This window comes from Maniola hyperantus, chromosome 7 (assembly GCF_902806685.2).
Source record: "Maniola hyperantus chromosome 7, iAphHyp1.2, whole genome shotgun sequence".
Taxonomy (NCBI): Eukaryota; Metazoa; Arthropoda; class Insecta; order Lepidoptera; family Nymphalidae; genus Maniola; species Maniola hyperantus.
In genome coordinates this window covers 13662002-13685225 of record NC_048542.1, presented here as the reverse complement: position 1 = coordinate 13685225, position 23224 = coordinate 13662002, and the positions used below count along the sequence as shown (strand labels likewise).

Genomic DNA, 23224 nt, shown 5'->3' with positions numbered 1-23224 from the left:
GGGGGTATGGTAGTTTTGTTATGCCCATACCCCTTATCGGTTTCTACTCGTAATCATACCGGAACGCTAAATTGCTTGGCGGTACGGCCTTACCGGTAGGGTGGTAACTAGCCACAGCCGTAATCGCCCACCAGAAAAATAATTTGTCGCTGAATTGACTGAGGTGTGTGTAATTGTGAATGGGTAAATATCGGCTATGCGCAACTTTGATTGGTGTATACCAGACTGACTCCGAACCAAGTCAGGGTACTTTGCTTCATTGTCTTCAAAACCACCCGAAGATAACTGTTTGCGGCTGCGGTGATCCGCTAGGACCGTGATGTGAGAGCAAACGGATTCAAAACTAATCGGGCATAAGCAGACAAGTTTTGTGTAAGTATAACCAGTATGGTCTTGTTCGTGTTAGCTAAAATTTTGTCTGAAAAGGCTCAAAATTTACCTTAAAAAGTGTAATATTGAGTGAAATGAAATGCTATAAATCGCATGCGTTAAAGTGTTATAATAAGTCTTGCACAGGTGTCGTAAGTGCATTTTCTGTGCGTGTGTGCTGATGTCTGGTCTGTTAGCCCAAGAGTATGTTATTTTCTAAAAATCTGTTTAAGTACCCAAGTCTTCTAAATATATAAAAGGAAAAGGTGACTGACTGATCTATCAACGCACAGCTCAAACTACTGGACGGATCAGGCTGAAATTTGGCTTGCAGATAGCTATTATGACGTAGGCATCCGCTAAGAAAGGAAAGGATTTTCGAAAATTTAACCCCTAAGGGGGTGAAATAGGGATTTTAAATTTGTGTAGTCCACGCGGACGGAGTTGCGAGGATAAGCTAGTGTTTAATAAAATTACATAAAACTGTGTCCGTTGTCTCTTTGAAAGAATTTGTATGTATAACACCTCAATCCATTCAATTTGTTATAAGAAGACATAAACCCCAAAACTAACAAAACGATAGAGACAGCACAAACCAAATCCAAAAAAAGATGAACTGAACCGCGCAAATATAATAACGAAAACAAAATACGAAACAAACGACAAACTAGCGATAGTACAAAGCAAATATCGAAATAGCGTAGAAGAACATCAAGTGAAAAATAATATCAAGTGGTATTCATAAAAACTCAGTGTCTCATACTTGTGTATCTTCTTATAATAATATTGAGACGCAACGTTCAGCCACGCAACGCCATTGTGCAGCAAAACCTAAAATATTCTTGGCCAGTGACCGGTACGCAAATACCAACTGGAATCGATTCTGATGTTTTTCTCTAAATGTTGAGTATCTGCATCTTTGTCTTTTTAATATTGCTAAAAAGGACGGGAAATGAGTTTTAAATTGAAGACTCTGCAAACAAGACTGGCACCTAAAGTCACGAGGTATGACAGTTTTATATTAAATTAAGTTTGTCTGTCCTTTTCTTATTACATTGGTAAGAGAAAGATGCAAATACTCTAAAATTTAGTTGCTGTCAGAAACAGTACCAGTAGCACATTATGTCACACGCAAATAAATTGTAAATGCATCATACAGCTTAAAATGGCATCTTCCCGATCTTCCTGAACAGCCTCAGGAACGTTGCAATGAAAAAATAAAGCAGCAAAACATATGCCATACAAATTATACGCAAAATGCTGTACGTAAAATTTTCCATTATAATCTTTTTAATACTCTAACCTGTAATATTAACACGCCTTTAGTTAAGTTTATCACTTGTATATTGGTTTCTTCACGTACCTATTTGAGGTTTGCGATAGCCCGGACACGGAACTCCGTTTGCTGCTTTTTCCGCTAGCACTCAAAGATTTCGCTACGGAGGTCTGTCAAAAGAAAAAAGGGCACCTTAGGACCGCCGCAAATCTGGCGATGCGCAGCAAAGAGGCTTTTTCACTGCTTTGGCTTTTTCATTAATTACTTTGCTTACGTTGAAATAATATCGAAAATTAATTGCCACACTTACAGTCGTACTTCCCCCTATACTCTTTGCGACTACAGTAGAAAGAAGTGTCAATTGATTTTCGGTATTATTTCAATGTGAGTAAAGTCGATAATGGTTTTGGCGGTGAAAAATGTTCTACGCTGCGCCCCGTCAGATATGTGTCGGGCATTAGGCTGAGACAAAGTTGACGCAATGCGACGCGTCTTTCTTAAAACATTTTAAAGTAAACTGAACCTTAACTTCAGTAAGTAAGGTACAAAATAATATGAATCATATTATTCTTGTAAGTAATTATATTTTTTTATGGCCTTTTAGGAAGCAATACCACGAATACATACGCTTTGAAAGTTTTGTGACGTACCTTGGAAGATTTAGGTTTATTGCATTCCACAATGTAGTCCTTACACACGTTCTGGTGTACGGTCATGGTACAATCTGAAAGGGGAATAAACCATTTTGAGGAGGAACTATGAAACGTATGCAAATACTGACAATAAAGTCTCTAGTAGTCCATGTTTTGTCAGTGCCATCCGCGCACTCGACCGACTCGCTTACTTTTCAAGTTACGCTCTTTGTTTTGTATAAAGTCGCAGTTGATTTGTGGATAAGATACCTATTATTTATTTCGTAAATTTCTCATGTAAGTGAATGCAATATTCTTAGTGAGAATAAAGATGTTTAACCGTTTCTCCTAGTCTAAAATCTACTTTGTATTAGCCGAGCTGAAAGGTAAACGAAACGACAGAAAATTCTTGCAGTCAGATCAGGCGCGATCTGTTCTGCAGTCACGGCACTTAAGACATCTTAATCGTCGTACAAATTGTGTTTATCTTACAAGGGAAAAAGCACTCAAGAAGCGTACTCCGATCAGGCAACATTCTGAGTCTGTGGTGTGTCTGCCGGGTCTAGTACAAATTGTATGAGCAGAGCGCCTTTTGGCGCAACTCAGATTTTTTTCTGACAGCATATAATATGAGGCCAGACTTGTTATGGCTAAGTATAGTATGGGAAGGCTGCGGTGCCCGTAACACAGGTTTTCCTAGTACAGACGAAAAAGCACTCCATCAGGTTGCAACATTTATTGTATGTACCTTTTTTGTGCACTAGATTAAAGGAGTTTTTGTACTGTGGAACATTTTCTTGGTTAAAAAAATAAATTATTAAATTATTATTATTATCAGTAGGTACCTACCCATATTATTAAATGCTGAGTGTTTCTTTATTGGTTTTCCCTTCAATCACGTCGCAACGGAGCAACAGATGCGTCGATCTGTCGCTCCGTTGCGACGTGATTTTTCGCATGAGTATAGTTTAAGACCTGGAGAGATACTTTATTCCCGGGAAATCAAAGAGTTCCTACGGGATTTTTAAAAATCTAAATCCATGCGTACGAAGTGAAAGAAAACATCGTGAGTAAATCTGCATGCCTGAGAGTTCTCCATAATGTTCTCACAGGTGCGCGAAGTCTGCCAATCCGCACTTGGCTATAGTGTGGTAGACTATGGCCAAACCCTTCTCATTCTGAGACGAGACCCGAAATCCATAGTGAGCCGGGGATGGGATGACGATGATGATAGTACACGATCAATACATACTGTCACAATACAAGGCGGGCTTGTCGGCCAGTTCCCGCGCGCACCAGTCGCAGTGTCCGCCCGTCACTGCCGCTTGCCAGACGTGAGCAGCCTTTCGGGATTTGTCCTGTTACAAATTAAAAGATATATAGAACTATAGAAATAACGTATAACTGAGTAGGCTTCTGTAGCGAAACGGTCCGGGAGGGGTGACAGCTGCTATCACAATTTGACAAATCACTGAGCTCTCGCGCCACGTCATCACACCCCTCCCGCACCGCTCGACTACCGCAGGAACCTACTCAGTCATGCCTTAGGCCTGTAACGACTAGACTCACGTGATTGCTCGGCGTATACCCGACTAGTTTCGAACCAGTCCAGGGTCCTCATTGCGCTGCGTCGCGAGCAGAGGAATTTTGAAAAGGGACCCTGGACGGGTTCAAAACCAGTCCAACTAATCGTTATCGACTAAGTTAGTTATTTATATTTATTTACGATAGCTTAAACATTAAGCTATTAACTTTTTAGATAAGAGAGTTATATTTTTGTTTCGTTTTCTGTAGAGACCACAGATTCAGAGTCTTGTGTTGAGGTCTATAGAGCGCACTTTGACTTTAGCGTTTCATTTTAACTGAAACTTAAGTCGGAGTCAAATTACAGTCTATAGATTTCAGCCTTTGGTTTTCAGCCAGCTCCAAATGGTTTTTTTATCAAAGGGATCAATGAACTACCCATGAGATGGCAAAAGTGTGTAGATAGTAATGGTACATAATTTGATTAAATAAGTATATTTTTTAAATCGTATTTATGTTCCTCCCTTACAAAATGCCAATATTAATTATTTCAAAGAACATACCTTTTTCTTCCTAAAGAATAAACTGCCTCTTTTCCGTCGTTTCTCCGCGTGGTGTTCATACGCTGCCCTGTTCACAATCAAAAACATACTCTATTACTTACAACTTACAAACTATTTTATCAACATCACTTATCATCACTCACCCCATGCAAAAAATAGTAAATATAAAAAAAAACACTAGACAAACACTAAGCAAAGCACTGTGCTTTTAAACATGCACAAAAATATAAGAGTTATTTTTTATAATTTAAATTCATATTATTATGTGAAATAAAACAAAATCCAAACATTATTCTTATATATTCTGGGAATGTTTTGGTCAACAAAAAAACGCACTTACTTTTATCTAAATTTACTTGCCTCACTATTAAATTATTTTCTGCCTCTCTCGCACCTAGGGCTTACAAACTATATTAGAGCGAAACGTACAATAAAGTGACTTACCTTTTCGAAGAGGATATTGCAAAATATCCTTTATTATTATGAAGATAAAGTCGACTCACTAGTCCAAGAACGCCAAGCGATGCAAACCAAGGTGTTCCTGGTGAGTATTGTTCCGTCTGCTGATACCCTGTGCGGTTGCGCCAGCACTCGCGACCGAGGCGTCTTTATCGCTCTTCGTCTCGCTTGCACGTCCCGTAGAAGAGCTTATTTAGAGCGAGACGTAATATTTGACGACTTGCGCTTCTCGAAGATTTTATTGCAAAATGGTCCTTATTACTATCGCCATAAAGTCGACTCACTGTTCCAAGAACGCCAGGCGATGCAACCCGAGGTGTTCCTGGTGAGTATTGTTCCGTCTGCTGATACCCTGTGCGGTCGCACCCGTACTCGCGGCCGAGGCGTCTTCGTCACTCTCCGTCTCGCTTGCACCTCCCGTGGATAAGCTAACACCGAGCGGGACGTACAATATGTGCGTGCAAGTATACATTTCGATTGAGTCAATGACCGAAATGTATACAGGTTATGTGTCCAAATTATAATAAATATTAAGTTTATTTTAAATAAATTATTTGAAAGTTACTTTTGTAATTTAATATTGTAGTGCTTTTGCGTATACAGTCAAAGAAACCAGTCTTAATAAAAAAAACTAAATGAAATAAGTGACTAGGTGCTATAAGTCTTGCAAATTTTTATTACGCTGGAACCATGTCTCATTAACATCGAAATGACGTCATTTTTACGTCAGCCGAAATAAAAATATACCATCAGCTCGAAACTTCAGTTTAGTGCTGACGTCACTAAAAAGGCTGCCACGCGCATTAGCAATTTTTGGGAGTTATAGATATATTTTTGGTCAATTTCAATAATAAATTGAAAGAATCAGCTTAGAGTTGAAGGACTTTTAGCTTTAAAAAACAGTAACAATTTTTATTCCAACTGGCTACTTCTACTGCATACCACACCAAGTGCTTTTCTCGTTAAAGCTAAGCAAAACTGTGCAAAAACAACGAAATACATTAACTATTAACATGCACATCATTTTAATGAATTATTTTAATAATAAAAAAACACCATGCAAGTTTTCATGAAGTATTTGTTAAAGGTGGGGGCTGTTAGGGAGATTTAGGATTTGGATTTGCAATATCCAATGTATCAAATGTTTCAGTTATGCTCATCTAGCTTATGCCTGCTTATGATGTTATAAACCCAAACCAATATCCCTGTAGTTAAAAATTCTTCCCCTCTCCATGCACTATAATCATTTGTTGTGTATACTCCAATCCACAGATAGAAGTTAGTATAGGGCTGTCTCTGTTACGTAATTCCATACAAATGACAGAGACAAAAAACTCAGTGGGCGTTAACCATTTTGTGTCACCGACCAATCACAAACAAAACTATGTTTTCTTATTGAATTTTGAATGTCCTTTGAAAACATTTTCGAATTGAATTTCGAATGTTTTTTTGAAAACATGTTTGTGATTGGTTGGTACTTGGTGTCTCAAAATGGTTAACGCCCACTGAGATTTTTCTCTCAATCATTTGTATAGGGTTACGAAACAGAGAGTTCGCTACACTAACTTCTTTACACTAAATTCTATCATTATCAAATCCACCACGATACGAAATTATTCGAAACATTGGTATCATAGATTGGGTGTCTTTTTTAAATTAGGATACTGGAGCGGACCTCCTTAAGATCCATGGGGGATGAGAGCTCATTTGACATTAGTTGGTTCTACATTGCTGCTTCATTGAATAATATTAAAATAATTTTGCGAAGAAAACCTACAATGAATCAGTACCCATATTATAAATGTGAAAGTGTGTTTGTTTGTAGGTTTTTGGTTTTTTGGTTTGTCCTTCAATCACGTCGCAACCGAGCAACGGATCGACGTGATTTTTTGCATGGGTATAGTTTAAGACCTGGAGAGTGACATAGGCTACTTTTTATCCCGGAAAATTGTTCCCAAAAAAAAGAGTTCCCACGGAAAAATAAATGTCAAATGAGCTTGGTGACGCTCATTCAGTGTTAGACTCTAAGTTAGCGAATCAGTAGACTAGTCAAAGGTGTAGCTGGTATAGTGGGACTCACGCGTTGGCAGTGGGCGGCGGCTGCGTGGGGTGCACGGCGGCCACGATGCTGGGCGTGGACACGGACTTCTGCAGCGGCAACCGCGGCAGCAGCCTGGCTGTGTTGCTGCTGCTGGTGGGCGGCTCGCCCGCCGCCGCGCGTAGCGCCGCCGTCACTTTCTCGAAGTCCTTCTTGAAAGGGATAAATAACCATATATTTATAATCTATAAATCATCTAAATATATAAAAGGAAAAAGTGACTGACTGACTGACTGATCTATCAACGCACAGCTCAAACTACTGGACTTCTTCTCGGTAGGAAAGGCATTCCGAACCAGTGGTAGATTCATCCGACGATTCGAAAGCACTTGTGAAAGTTTACTTGAATAAAAAAGATTTTTATTCATTTATTTATTTAGAAGGTCAGCAGTCAGTTGTTGAAACTTCTTGTCCATGGTAAGGCGGAATAATTCTCCGACTGTTTTTAACTAAACTAAAGAATACTTACAGCAAAATCATTGTCATTCAGGGAATGTGTGGAATGTCGGACAGGTCGCGGCACCTCGCCTTCCGACTCCATCGACGACAGAGACGCGCTGTGCCCGTTTAGGGCGCTGAAAACGTACACATAGTACAAACTACCAGTAGTCATCATCATCATCATGATCAACCCATCACCGGCTCACTACAGAGCGCGGGTCTCCTCTCAGAGTGAGAAAGGTTTTGGCCATAGTCTACCACGCTGGCCATGTGCGGATTGGTAGACTTCACACACCTTTGAGAACATTATGGAGAACTCTCAGGCATGCAGGTTTCCTCACGATGTTTTCCTTCACCGTTAAAGCAAGTGATATTTAATTAATTAAAACGCACATAATTTCGAAAAGTTAGAGGTGCGTGCCCGGGATCGAACCCCCGACCTCCGATTAGAAGGCGGACGTCCTAACCACTAGGATATCACTGCTTTGTTTTCAGTAGTATTTCCTACCAATTACAATCCGGGTATCTTGAGAACAAGAGTGAATGCCTCATCTTCTAGGTAAACGCGTCCCATCTTAGGCCGCATCATCACTTTCCATCAGCTGTGATTTTGGTCAAGCGTTTGCCTATAATGAATTTAAAAAGACTGCTCAAAATTGCTACCTAATGACTTCACCATCACAACTATTGGCTAACAGCTTTGAAAGTGTGAATGTCAAAAATGATAAACACTGGAATTAATAGTCAAAATAGTGACTCCTTTACCATTCAGACGACATGTCATATTCAACCTTAAGGCATTGCATTAAGGTTGAATATTATGACACATGTTCCAGAATGGTTACCTCAAGAAGCCCCTATCTTGACTATGAATTCCAGTGCAAGTATAATTGTAATTTTTTAAATATGTTTCATTATATTCCGATAAAAAAAAATTGACACTAGACAGTTAGCTTCATTTCAACAGGTTATGGGCCCAGCAAGCCTCCATTGCGTAAGTTTAATTTCAACACTTTCTAAAAAGACAATAAAAAAACTGACCCGCGTTGTCGCTGCGCCTCTGGCACCCGCGCGGTGGGCTCCAGAGCGGCCCACGAACTTCTGCGACCCTCGTCGCGACGGTCCCAAAGACCCCATTGCCGAGATTCACCTAAAAGAAGAATTTGTTTATCAACCCTTTGAATAGCCTCATATCGTAATTTTGAGGCATCAAACATTATTCCAATCTCAATTGTTATGATTGGCTGAATTTGTGCTATTCTTGTTGCAACAATGCATTGTAGCCAATAGTGAGCGAGCGTCAACCAATCAGAGGTGATTGCGATCGTGAGATTGTAGCTGTCATTTTACCGCAATCGAGCAGCAGGTTCCACAATTTACAAATGTGTGGCACAAAATAAATGAGCTGACAATGGGCGGAAATTCGCTTAACGAAAATGTGGAAATGTACTAGGCATCTGTGGTGACGAAGTCTGTGTCTAAAATCAATTTAAGTACAGTACTACCACTTTTATAAGTCGCATCAGCAAAAGTTAAGATCTTAAAAACAAAAACAACAAAGGTTCATGCTATCTCACTCATAATTCGCGCGTACCTAACATGGCGGGTAGGCAACAACCAATAGCGGACAGACGCGCGCTATTATAAGCTGAGATATTTTCGCGGCAAAAATTAGTTTTCTGCGCAGGTACATCTGCGTAATTTATAAAATTCACAGTACAGCAATAAGAACATAGTGATCGGAGCATAGGTTTCGGATACTAAGATTAGCTCACCGCTGCCTTTTCGACTTTGCGGGTAGAAGTCCAAATGTGTGGGCGATGAGCATTCCTGCTCGACCACCCCGTCTTTGCACAGCGACGGACATGACGTGCTGAGACGACTTGAGCCCGTTGCCTGGAAAAAACATTTCAAGCTATACACAACATTATAACTTTCCTTATTAATCCATACTAATATTATAAATGCGAAAGTGTGTCTGTCTGTCTGCTAGCTTTTCACGGCCCAACCGTTCAACCGATTTTGATGAAATTTGGTAGCTTATATCCCAGGGAAGGACATTCTTCTTCTCAATCGTTCATTCTTGACAGAGTGGTCGTGGCTATGAATTCTTCACTGCTGCTCGTGCGATCTCCCTCCAGCGACTTCTATTGGTGGCATTATGTGCACACACGGAGACAGGTGGACAGGGGAAGGACATAGGCTACTTTTTATCCCGAAAAACCAAAGATTTCCTACGCGGTTTCAAAAACCTAAATCCACGCGAACGAAGTCGCGGGCATCATCTAGTATAATATAAGCTTTTAGGTCTTGAACTGCCATCAGAAGGCACGAATTAGCCAAAATTTGGCTAATTCAGTTGTACACAACCGAAAATTTGCATGGCCGCATGCAGGCGTCGTAGCTGTTGAAGCCGAGGCGTCACGCTTATGGTGGGCACCTGGAAGACACGACAAACACAATGGATGTTCAAGTACATACCAACAGAGGTAAAGGCGCCGCTCGCATGCGCTGCACCGCCGCATGCAGGCGTCGTAACTGTTGAAGACTATCATCGAGTACACCTGGACTATGCGGCGTCACGCTTATGGTGGGCACCTGGAAAACGCGGCAAAGTTCAACATTCTATAAAACCTCAATAGCTCAACTTATCAGCTTAACATATTATTATGTACGTTTTGTATGACGGCCATGTCGAATCGTATTTTTACGAAAACGAATACGAATCAAATACGTATAAACACACCAGAAGTGAATTTAAATTATTAGTCACGACGCGCACAGGCTTATCGAGAGTTTTACCTAACTGCAATATTAACATGATTAGGGCCCAATTGCTATTGCGATCACTAAATCAAAATGGCGAACTAAACACAAAAAGCATTTAATTATTATTATTATTTATTATTTATCTTATATCTTATTAGAACGGCAGTGCCACTTACACTAACTAGATGATTAATAATAAATTTAAATACAAATAAAGGTACAAGAAAAAAGGCACAAAATACAAAACGGTAAAAGATCAAAGGATTTTGAATATGTAAGCTGAGAACATTGAATGACATATTCATGCAATGCTCTCAGCGTACTTCAGTAACTCCCGAACCAGTATTATAGACCCATCATTAAATGGGTCCCATAGAGCATTACTGTCCAAAAGCGCGTTGAACGATGCTAATGAATTTAATAGTCGGTTGACTCTTGCGTCGGAACGAGACTAGCTTAAAAACCATCAACCGCCCGTATTTATACAATCGACTCAAGATGGCTGCCTCAGAATAGATCACACGGCTTCCATTTCAAAAGGTGCCAAATATAAATGCGATAACATACGAGTGAATCGTCCTTAGAGCTCTTGCCAAAAGTCAAAGTGTTACAAATACCTGTACCTGCGCCCTGGCGGCGGCCATGGCTGGCGGCGCGGCGCGGGCGGCCGCGTGCTCCGTCACTTCGTCCTCGCTGCTGTCCGACCGCAAGTCCGAACTGCCGCCGCCTTCGTCTGCAACCACACCTCCATTTCAATACATCATCACCATTGCCACACCTGAGCACGGGTCACCTCTCTGAATGAGAAGGGTTTAGGTTATATATATACCAACACTAGCTTATGCTCGCGACTTCGTTCGCGTGGACTATACAAATTTCAAAGCCCTATTTCACCCCCTTAGGGGTTGAATGTTCAAAAATCCTTTCTTACCGGATGCCAACGCCATAATAGCTATCTGCATGCCAAATTTCAGTCCGATCCGTCCAGAGGTTTGAGTAGTGCGTTGATAGATCAGTCAGTCACCTTCCTTTTATATATATAGACTAGCTTATGCTCGCGACTTCGTCCGCGTGGACTATATAAATTTCAACCCCGTATTTTTCTCACTTAGGGGTTGAGTTTTTAAAAATCCCTTCTTAGCAGATGCCTACGCCATAATATCTATCTGCATGCCAAATTTCAGCCTGATCTGTCCAGTGGTTTGAGCAGTGCGTTGATAGATCAGTCAGTCACCTTCCTTTTATATATACACGTGCAGATTGGCAGACTGGACACTCTTGAGAACATTATGGAGAACTTTACCAATAAATCCATCTTTATTACCGATCGCATCAACAGCTCAAAGTTATCAGACGCTACCAAGCGGAAAGAGCAACGGAAACGGATATCATCTTCACTCAGCCGTGCTAATACCCTATTGCGAAGATATTTCATGTTGGAAACTTTTGATATATAGTTATTTGGCTGAATATACTTAAAGTTTTTGATGGGCTAACTCGCGAGAAGTTTTCTGATGTTTGATTATGAATTAGATGCTTGCCTAAAGTTTTCAGAAGACAGACAATCTAAACTGTAGGAATTCGCAAAAGACGGACTAATCACTACCCTTATTACGAAAGTGGTAGGTAATTTGTTGGATTGTCCTTCAATCCTTCAATCACGGATCGACGTGATTTCTTGCATGGATATAGGTAAAAACCGGGAAAGAACATAGGCTACCTTTTATCACAGAAAATCAAAGAGTTTCCATTGGATTTTTAAAACCTGAATCCACGCGGACCAAGTCTTGGGCATCAGCTAGTTATAAGTATGTACATACATAATAGTAAGCGGTTAAGCCTAATGGTTAATTCGCACTAGGTTAGGTTAAGCCTAGTGGACTTTGGCCAAAATTCATCTCGTACTGAGAGATTTATTTAATTTAATTATGATACAAGTTAGCCCTTGATTGCGATCTCACCTGATCGTAATGGGGCTGACATGTATTTAAATATAAAAGCCCCTAAATAAATAAAGAAAAAAAAAAAAAAAAAAAAGTGATGATGCAGTCTTAAGATGCAAGCGAGCTAACTTGGAAAAGGTATGGCAGTTTCATTACACGCTTCATACTCCTAATCGGTTTCTAAATTCCTACACGGCATCGTACCAGAACGCTAAATCGCTTAGCAGCACAGTTTAGGGTAGTAACTAGTAACTAGCCGCGGACGAAGCCTTCCACCAGACCAGACCACAGATAATTTAGAAAATATGAATTCCTAAATTGCCCCTGCCAGAAATCGAGCCCGGGACCTTCCACTTATAAGACTACAGCGCTTACCACTGCGCCAGGGAAGTCGTCATGGAGATATTATCGCCCAACAGGAATGTTGCCCCCACTGTATAATTGCCTCAATAGCTCAACGGTTAGAGGAGCGGACTGAAAATCCGAAAGGTTGCCAGTTCAAACCCCACCCGTTACACTGTTGTTAACGCTTAGATGGAGGGGAAATATTAGTCAACAGTGGTACTGATTCTGAGCACAACCTAATTTTAGAGTATTCGCATGCTCTTCTTACTAATGTAATATGAAAAGGACAGACGCAGTTTGACAGTTTTTTAATTTTTAGATGGTAAATCCCGTGATTTTAGCGCACAGTCGCGAGCCTACTGTTTAAATTTGTAGCGTGCACTAAAATTTAGAGTCTTTAAATGTGAAGTTCATAAAAAGAAAAGGATGGAGATACTCTAAATTTAGTTTAGAGAAAGACAACGGAATCGGCGCCAATTCTTTAAAAAAAAACTATAATATCCTTAAACTGTCCTCTACGTAAATAAATAATGTGTCTCGGTAATTTCGCTAAGCTTTCTTAGGATAAGTGGATTATCGAGGATTGGAGGGTCGAGGTCGAGATTGACGCGTTATCAGTTCGCCGCCTTAATTAGCGATAATTAGACCTGTTAGTTATATTTTAACGTTTAAACTATCGTGAGTGATTTCCATTATATATAGTACTAGCAACGCGCCCCGGCTTCGCATGGGTGCAATGTAGATACTAATGTGGTGTCATTACCTCGGAAACTCAAATGAAAGGAAAATTTTCCGTCCTAATTCACATTATTTCAATATTTCTACGGCTATACTCACGTATCCAGTCGACGTTAACCCGACTAGTTTAGTTATAACTGTTAGTTATAACTTTGCGTTCTGAACACTCCTCTTTTAAATAAGTACCTACTTATAGAATAGAATAAATTTTTATTCAAATAAACTTTTACAAGTGCTTTAGGATCATAATAATTAAAACTGGTTAGGAATGCCGTGCCGTGCCTACGGAGAAGAACGAGCAAGAAACTAGGCGGTTGCTCTTTTAATTTTTTTTAATTCATACTATATTATTATAAATGCGAAAGTGTGTCTGTCTGCTAGCCTTTCACGGCTTGGCATTCAACATTGAATAGGCAATTGCAGCCCCGCGCAAATTATGTATTTAAATCTAAATATATAAAAGGAAAAGGTGACTGGACTGACTGACTGATCTATCAACGCACAGCTCTAACTACTGGACGGATCAGGCTGAAATTTGGTATGCAGATAGCTGTTATGACGTTAGCATCCGCTAAGAAAGGATTTTGGAAAATCCAACTCCTGGTGGGGGGGGGGGGGGGGGGTTAATATAGGGGTTTGAAATTTATGTAGTCCACGCGGACGAAGTCGCGAGCATAAGCTAGTTTTAAATAATGTTACAAGTATTATTATTACTTATACTATTATTTTAGATATTCATTCATCCAGACAGAGCATAGGTTTTCTTTCAAGATGAGAAGGGGTCCGGCCATAATCCACCATGCTGGCCAAGTGTGAATTGGCAGACTACACATACCTTAGAGAACATTACAATCATCAATCAACATATTCGCAACTGTACATGTACCGTACCAAAACACCTGTCCAAAACTATCTTTCAAAGATCTAACAGCATTCGACAATAGGTAACAGAACTATGTAGTACAGGAAAGGTACAAAACGACCTAGATGTGCCAGACAGCATTTGAATAGTCTACATGAATAAAATTCCTTTGGACCCTTGTCAAGAAGTGATAGCATAAACAAGAGACTGGCGGAGAACTATTCGTGTACACGATAGGTACGTTTGTATAGGCGTTATGTAAAGCTAGCTCACTGTCACCATATCCATATTCCATACTAATATTATAAATGCGAAAGTGTGTCTGTCTGCCTATCTGTCTGTCTATCTGCTAGCTTTTCACGGCCGATCCGTTAAACCGATTTTTATGAAATTTGGTATAGAGATAGCTTACATACCGGAGAAGGACATAGGCTTTTAATCCCGGAAAATCAAAGAGTTCCGACGGGATTTTTAAAAACCCAAATCCACGCGGACGAAGTCGCGGGCACCGCCTTGTATACACAGCTTTTATGCGCGAAAATCGTCTCCCGCCCACCATTGAGCACAGGTCTCCTCTCAAAATGAGAAAGCCACACTGGCCAAAAGCAGATTGGCAGACTTCACATACGCGTACCTTTGAGAGCATTACAATCATAGGATGGGACAGGCCCCATGAGCAGAGTAACTCAGCTCCGGGGTTGGCTCTACTAGAGATCTCATAACTTTTTAACAGTGAAAGCATTATGAAGTTGTGAGTCTTGGCAACCTTTACATGAAATGTTTTTGGTGGGATAAAATTCCTTTGGACCCTTGTCAAGAAGTGATAGCATAAACAAGAGACTGGCAGAGACCTATTCAGTGTACCTTAGAGATACTCGTAGGTGCGTTTGTATGGAGGCTGTCTCGGTAAGCACAATGTAAAACTAGCTCGCCGTATATACAAAGCTTTTAGGCGCTAAAAGCTTTGGTGATTTGGTGGTTAAACAAATATTGACATAGCATAATATGCTTGCGGCGTATTTTGCACTAAAATTAAAGTTGTAAATCCCTTCTACTTATATACCTACCTATAGCTAGTGCCAGTTATTGGCTGAATTCATTCAAATAAGTGAACGAGCACGCTGATTTCGTGGTTTTAGATAAGTGGCAGCGCCTTCCGTAAATATCTTCATCGCCAATTATGGAAAAATACAATTTGGTTGTCGGCTTTCAAGGAATTCGTTGATTCGCCCCTAGAATAATCTTATGGGATATCTACGAGTAGCTATCATAGTTTTTAAGGGAGCACTGCTGATGGCAACAACTAAACTTTATAAAACTATAAGCAGGATATGCATTGCAAAGCTTAAATGGCTGGAATGGTGAACAGACATCATCAAACGAGCCGTTGGGAGCTGTCAGATATAGCTGTGGCTCAAGACCGCGGCGTGTGGCCCTTCAAGAGACGTATTATGTCCAACAATGCAGGACTATCGGTCGATCACGCCGACGACGAGGCAAGATACGCGTGTCTCCTATTCCCCTAATGTCTGCTATAAGACCTACCTCCCTGCCAAATTTCATAATTTTAGGTCAACGGGAAGTACCCTGTAGGTTTCTTGACAAACCGACAGACAGACAGACAGACAGACAGACCGACAAAGTGATCCTATAAGGGTTCCGTTTTTCATTTTGAGGTACGGAACCCTAAAAAAGTTGTGGTTGTCGCATTTTTTTTACCGATATTACATGTTTGGCAGAGCCGCTAAAACAGGAAACCGCGTACGAAAATCAAGGTAAAACAACATCAAGATAAATTCAATTAAACTTGAATAAGAATCGATTCGATACACTTGTTTACATAATCACCCGTGAAGCTAATGAACGTGGTAATACAATTAACAAAATCGACTCTGTAAAGTGTCTATTTAATTAAAAACATCTGCAGTTCAAGCGCAAAATTTCGTTTGAAACCGTTATGCTTGTTGAGAAGAGAGTACTTAAATAGGCCAAGGTTTTGCCAGAAAAGGCATTTGATGTTTCAAACGAAATTAAAGAGCAGACTCTGAAGTAATTGTTGTATTTTCAGGATTAAAAGCTAACGTAGACCCTTGAGTAATTACTAACTTATTCTATTTCAATTTAAGAGTAACTATGTATTAAGTACTTACTCTTTTATTTACAGATACTTGTGAAAAATGTGGAAACTAAAAAAGAAGCTACCAGAGCACCAGTTATTAAGAGAGCTTCATCTCAAAATTTAGTGAGATGAACTCATATGGCGTCGTCAGATAGTACAAATGGTACATAGGCCACATAAGACAATGATTAAAGTATAAAAGCTAAGAGGACAGATTTATAGGAAGAAATTCATCCTTTCATTCTTTTTTCTGAAAGAAATTTGCGAATAAGGGAATTATTTGCAAATTTCTTTCAGAAACATCTAAATTACCTACCTACCTATTCTATGCCTTGGGTGTACGAAAATTTGAAGAACCTTCCAATCTACTAGGAAAACATGTATTAGAAAGAAAATCATCTTCAAATTAGTTATTAAAACAATTCACATGCTTCGCGTAGTTACAAACATGCGCTGGTTTAATAAGTACATTCCACATTGTAATGAAAATTTCAAGACTCAACCTTTCGTAAGATTGTTCTCAAGATAAATGCATTTTCTTATGGGAACGTAATGGGAATCTCGCAATACGATCTACGCTATTGCGTTTCGTCTAGGTTTCAACGCAGTCGGTGGAGCATGTTCGAATATAAACTAAGCTATAAAAGTGCAGTGGTATTTTCCAAGGGAAAGCAATGGAACGGACTTATTTAAACCAGATAAAAATAAACTTTACGCTTGTATGGGGGAACATTTACTTGGACTAGATATTCCCTTCATGGGGTGATATGAAGACGGATCACTGAAGTATCTAACTAATACCTAAAACAAGCGCAATAATTCGAAACTTTGAATGTACTAATTTATTGCAATAATTGTATGGCACTAAATCATCTGGTTATTCTTAGAGTTTATGGCACTGTTGCTAAAACTCGGACCTTTTTTTATAGATTTGAAATAATTCGGTCGTTTTAGAGTATTAGTCTATGATTTTTGTAAAAACTAGTAGGTATAATACATGATCAATACTTATAATAAAACTGTAATACTTAATATGTGCAAAGCCTGCGCAACCAATAGTAATGTGCTAAATAAAGCTTTCGTATGAGGCCCATAGTTAGCGACCATCTCTCGGATCCATATAGGAATGTTGTATGTAGTTGCGTTGCATGTCAGTCAATCAGTTGCTCCTATTAATCCAGACCTGGGCGCGTTTGGAACCCTCGTAGCTTTAGTTTTAAGTTTGCGTTATAATTATCACCACTATATCTTACAAATCTAACACCATACCAGACCATCAATAAGAGTAATTTATTACCTATTTTGAATAAATCATTTGACTTTGACTTTGAATCAGAGAAATTATATATTGGGGCCGATTCTCTTGTACACAATCTCTAAACTAAATTAACAGGTCTAAATCTAGTGCTATCCTTTTCCGCAAGCAACATTATGACAGGGTTAGCAATAGATTTAGACGTGTCATTTTAGTTTAGTTTAGAGATTGTGTCTGGTGGGAGGCTTCGGCCGTGGCTAGTTACCACCCTACCGGCAAAGCCGTGCCGCCAAGCGATTTAGCGTTCCGGTACGATGCCGTGTAGAAACCAAAGGGGTATGGGTTTACTAAAAACTGCCATACCCCTTTCAGGTTAGCCCGCTATCATCTTAGACTGCATCATCACTTACCACCAGGTGAGATTGCAGTCAAGGGTTAACTTGTATGTGAATTAAAAAAAAAAAAAAAAGAGAATCGGCTATATTGTGCTTCAAAAAAATTCCCGCTAAGCTGAATTTTAGTATGAACCTTGAAACAATACATTTTTCATAAGCTTGAGAGTCGACCTCGGCTCCCCCGGGACCGGTAGCTTCCCCGGATGCAGCTAACCTCATGCGGTATCCGCGCCGCAGTTTTAATTTCCTCCCCGTTGCCTCTATTGTACATCGTAATATCAAATGAGGAGGGTCTGGTGGCCTAGTTATTTTTTTAATTCATTGTGGTGCAGTTAGTACCAACATCAGCTTTTATCTCCGTTGAAGCGAGCCTGCATCCGAACTTCGTGACCACTTGCCAAGGGCCAGACCAACAAATTCCTAAAATGGCCGGCAAAGCATCGGCGGTTCCTTTGGTGCTGCAAATGTTCATGGGCGGCGGTAATCACTTAACATCAGGTGACCTGCCTGCTCGTTTGCTTTCTATCTCTATTATAAAAACCGGCCAAGTGCGAGTCAGGCTCGCACACTGAGGGTTCCGTACTACAGTCGTACTTTTTCGACATTTTGCACGATAATTCAAAAACTATGATGCATAAAAATAAATAAAAATCTGTTTTAGAATGTACAAGTAAAGTCCTTTCATATGATACCCCACTTGATATGGTTATCTTACTTCGAATATTGAAAATACTAATTATTACATGACCACAATTTAATTTTTTTTGTGTGATCTAACCCTAAATTCACGGTTTTCAGATTTTTCCCCTAAAGCCAGCTATAAGACCCACCTATCTGCCAAATTTCATGTTTCTAGGTCAACGGGAAGTACCCTGTAGGTTTCTTGACAGACAGACAGACAGACAGACAACAAAGTGATCCTATAAGGGTTCCGTTTTTCCTTTTGAGGTACGGAACCCTAAAAAACTGTGCCGTGTCGTGTAGAAACCAAAAGAGCATAGGCTTAATAAAAACTGCCATAGCCCTTCCAGGTTAGCTCGCTTCTATCTTAGACTGCATCATCACTTACCACCAGGTTTGATTGCAGTCAAGGGCTGACTTATATCTGAATAAAATAAAAAAACTTACTAACTTTAGTCGAGTATCAAATAGAAATAAAATACACAGCGCGTGCAGCGAGAAAGAGAAAAATCCAATGCCAATATTTTACCAATAACTAAAAAAAAAATTGTGTTGATAGAAAGCGCTAATAGTTACTAATAAGTATTTGTTAGTATTCTAGAATATGCGTGTAATATCTGGTTATATAATATAATATATTATATAATACTTAGCTTTTAAAGACTTTAAAAAATTTAATAGTTATGAGGAAGCGTGTACTCACTACGGTATCGGCTCACTGGAACATAGAAGGGAACAATGTGATATGTTGTTACTGCAAGCAATTTTAACCGGCTCAATCGATTGTCCTAGCTTACTCTCAGCCTTTTCATTTAATGCTCAACCTTTAAGAACGCGTCACACGCGCCTTCTAAATGTTCCCAAATCTAACTCAAATTATGCGCGAAATTCTATAATTCCACGCTTGGTACGTACTTATAACAATCAGTTCGCTGAGTTTGACTTATTTTACCTATCAAACAATAAATTTAAAAAGGAATTAAGAAACTATCATCGTAAAACAAAAAAAAAGTAGCTAACATCTAAATATGCATGCAATCATACACTCCCATTTACACACACACACACATGCACACACGCTCACACATACTCATAAGCACACACTCACACACGCATACACACACACATACAATCATACACACACTGTTGTAATTTTATTTTATTATTGTATATACCTACATTTATTCTAACTCTATTCTGTTAAAATAGTTTAATTATAATTTTAAGTAATCTCTTTTGGCCTTCTGTTATACCTAGATTTAAATTTAAATAATAATTATGTATTTACGCTGTTGATTACTTTCAAATAAACAAAAAAAAAAAAAAAAAAAAGTCCGAACTCATAGGACGCGAGGTCTCAGTTTGGGGTGAACCACTAATAATAAAATCAATAAATATAAAATAATAAGAACTGAAAATTGCAGCTGGTTTCATCGTCATAAAAAAAGAAAAATATCAGGTATCAGAAGTTTTATTGAGATAATTTTTCTGTTCACTCAGAATCATTAAATTATATTATTGACCCGCTGAACTTGCATATATGTATATCATAAAGCTGAAATTGCATATCTCTCACAACCAAAATGGTCAAGCATTTTAAATGTCATATTACGTAATCCAAGCACAAAGGCGCAACAAGTAAAGGAAAGCTCACCAAACTCTACAAGTATACTGTGTACGTACCTCACCAGTTGCAGCGGCACTACATCTTACAAGCGGCGGCCACTAATTCAATTACCTTACAGCACACAAAACACTACGCATTTAGAGCAAAACGCACATCACGACAAAAAAACAAATAAATAATCACGGGTAGTTTAATTAAAAAATGCAATAGAGAACGCGTTCGATTTTTGAATTATCATTTGTGTTCTATTATTTTGAGGATACGCGTGTAGAATTCGGAATTAGGAGTAATATTTTGACAGTGGCCGCCGAGGCAGCTGCCTAGCCTTTGTAACAGGGCTAGATTTTTTGCGCATGCGCGATATCGATCCAGCCACAGCAGTCTAGGTTCAACTATTCACCAGCCTCAGTAACCCGAGAGATATGGTTTGATATGGTCACGAGGGTTACTTAAAAATGGGAAATCCACTGTTTATGCCTTATGAAAAATTCAGGGCAATGAATGTCGAACACGTAAGGTTTCGTTTTCAATAGTGTAGGTATATTGAATAGACGATAGATTTGGGGAAGCTTTTAGTGAGTAGGTTTTACTGGCTTGTTTTGTTTACTAGGTTTAGTAAAGGTTGTTTAAAGTATTAGATGGTTTAGTAAAGGTTGTTTAAAGTGGTAGATGCATTTGACGATTCAAAAATACTTGTAAAAGTTTAATTGAATAAAAAATATTATTATTTTATTTTATTTTATTTTTATTTTATTACTTTCAAGGTATTATAATGACTGGCTATATTGAGAGATAAGAAAGAATTGATTTCATACATATTCAATGCTAGATTATTAAGGACTAGTTGATGCTCCCGGCTTCGCCCGCGTGGATTTAGGTTTTTAAAAATCCCGTGGGAACTTTTGATTTTCCAGTAGAAAAAGTAGCTTATCCGTAGAAGCCCGTCCCCAGGATCATCATGATCAACCCATCGCCGACTCACTACAGAGCACGGGTCTCCTCTCGGAGTGAGAAGGTTTTGGCCATAGTCTACCACGCTGGCCAAGTGCGGATTGGCAGACTTCACACACCTTTGAGAACATTATGGAGAACTCTCAGGCATGCAGGTTTCCTCACGATGTTTTCCTTCACCGTTAAAGCAAGTGATATTTTAATTACTTAAAAACGCACATAACTCCGAAAAGTTAGAGGTGCATGCCCGGGATCGAATCCCCGACCTCCGATTGGAAGGCGGACGTCCTAACCACTAGGCTACCACAGCCCGTCCCCAGGATGCAAGTACCAAATTTCGTAAAAACATTTAAACCCATGGTTCTGTAAAAGTACCGTGGGATTACCACGATTTAGGAATGCAATTCTTTACAGCATCAGGGCTAAGGGGTTGGGTCAAAAAGTCTTTACTTGGTAGGTACAAGTACCACCAACGTACCAACACCAAGTACGATATCAACAACTTATAACCCACAGTTTCTAAATGCCATCAGTTTTGATGGTTAGCTGCACGATTGCGGTAGAATGACAGCTACAATGTCACGATCGCAATCATCTCTGATTGGTTGAAGCTCGCTTACTATTGACTACAATTGTTATTGCATTGTTGCAACAAGAATAGCACAAATTCAGCCAATCAGAAAAATTGAGATTGTAATAATGATTGATGCAGGTTTTACGAAATCGCCCTACTGTTCCCGTACAGCATCAGGATTGAGAAAAAAAAATTTACGCAAATCGCAATATCGTCCCGAGCAAACCGAGAACAAAATATAATAGGTAGGTACATCATTAATTTTCTCTCACACTCGATGTTTCAGTAATCGATTGTGATATTAACGTTCCCTTTCCCATAACACCGATCTATCTATACAGGACGTAACCAGAATGCTAGCAAAAACTTATCGTTATTGTTATACTACCTAAACACAATCCAACACCAATAACCATTTGCCTCATTTTGTAGTTTTAGTTATTTAGTATTTTTCAAACCCGCAATGTATAGCGTGTAAAACTCGGGTCAATGCCCCGCCTACGACACGGCATGGACTCCGAGTGTCCTACTTACGGAACGTTCGTTGACCTCTAGCGTCAGTCAGATGTTTTATTTGCAATGTATCGTGAAATTTTACATGATTATTTTCTTTCGCATTTTTTTCGCGTTTTTTTGTGGTATCACATCACTGATGATCAGTGCCTACTATCAACTGTCATCGTTTTCGCCAGCGCGTTCTGATCACACTCTGTATACTGGAGGCACACAATTTGATGTAGCATTTTTAGAGTTACGTACCTGTAGTAAGGGTACCAAAGGGACCCTGTTACTAAGACTCTGCTGTCCGTCCGTCTGTCTGTCAGCGGGCTGTACCTCGTTAACCGTACTAGGTAGAAGAGTTGAAATTTTCATAGAATGATGTGTTTCTCTATTGCCGTTGTACCAATAAATAATAAAGTATTTCAAAATAGCCGCCATCAACATTTTAAAAGATAAAAGTGTTATTTCTTGTACGATAGTACGGAACCCTACGTGTGCGAGTCTGACTCGCACTTGACGAATTTTTCTCTTTAATCACACCGTGATTGGGGAACAAAATGATGTAATCACGTTTTGTTTGCCAGCTCCTCAAATTATACAATTTCGAATTGATACAGCCGGGCATCGAAACCGTAGCTTCAAACTTAAAGGACCACAGTCCACACCGTTGCGCAAGAGAGGTCAACTATGAAATCGTAAGGCTGTCAGTTTTAACGAGAGATTGCTATCTGCCATCTGACCTCATATCGTTAAGAGTGAACTGGTAACAACGTAACAGGGCAAGTGCTGATAACGAGCGGTCGGGTCATAATTTTCCATCTATACTAACGATTATCATCAGATATAATTGATCGAGAGTAGGATTGACGGCTTAGCATATTGCCCAAGGCCTAAATAACAATATAGGATCATTATGTTATTGGTACACAACGCAAAATCAATATGATTTGATCATATTATCACAATATGTTTTCCTGCTGCTCGATTGCGGTAGAATGACAGCTACGGCAATCACCTCTGATTGGTTGACGCTCGCGCACTATTGGCTACAATGCAATAGGAATCAATAGGAACAATAGGAATCAGGGGAATAGCACTGGAC

The 23224-nt window shown here is 39.4% G+C and overlaps 1 protein-coding gene across 1 annotated transcript in view; it reads right to left on the bottom strand.

The window, feature by feature from the left end:
• cyst (rho guanine nucleotide exchange factor 18 cysts) overlaps nt 1-23224 on the bottom strand; it is a 54376-nt gene that overhangs the window by 24812 nt on the left and 6340 nt on the right. Inside the window, exons 3-13 of the mRNA XM_069500025.1 lie at nt 10755-10864; nt 9844-9960; nt 9138-9258; nt 8404-8512; nt 7391-7496; nt 6904-7073; nt 5108-5251; nt 4365-4431; nt 3530-3635; nt 2296-2369; nt 1733-1815 (exon numbers count right to left, since the gene is read on the bottom strand). Coding sequence (XP_069356126.1) covers nt 1733-1815; nt 2296-2369; nt 3530-3635; nt 4365-4431; nt 5108-5251; nt 6904-7073; nt 7391-7496; nt 8404-8512; nt 9138-9258; nt 9844-9960; nt 10755-10864 — 1207 coding nt within the window. The remainder of the gene's footprint in view (nt 1-1732; nt 1816-2295; nt 2370-3529; nt 3636-4364; nt 4432-5107; nt 5252-6903; nt 7074-7390; nt 7497-8403; nt 8513-9137; nt 9259-9843; nt 9961-10754; nt 10865-23224) is intronic.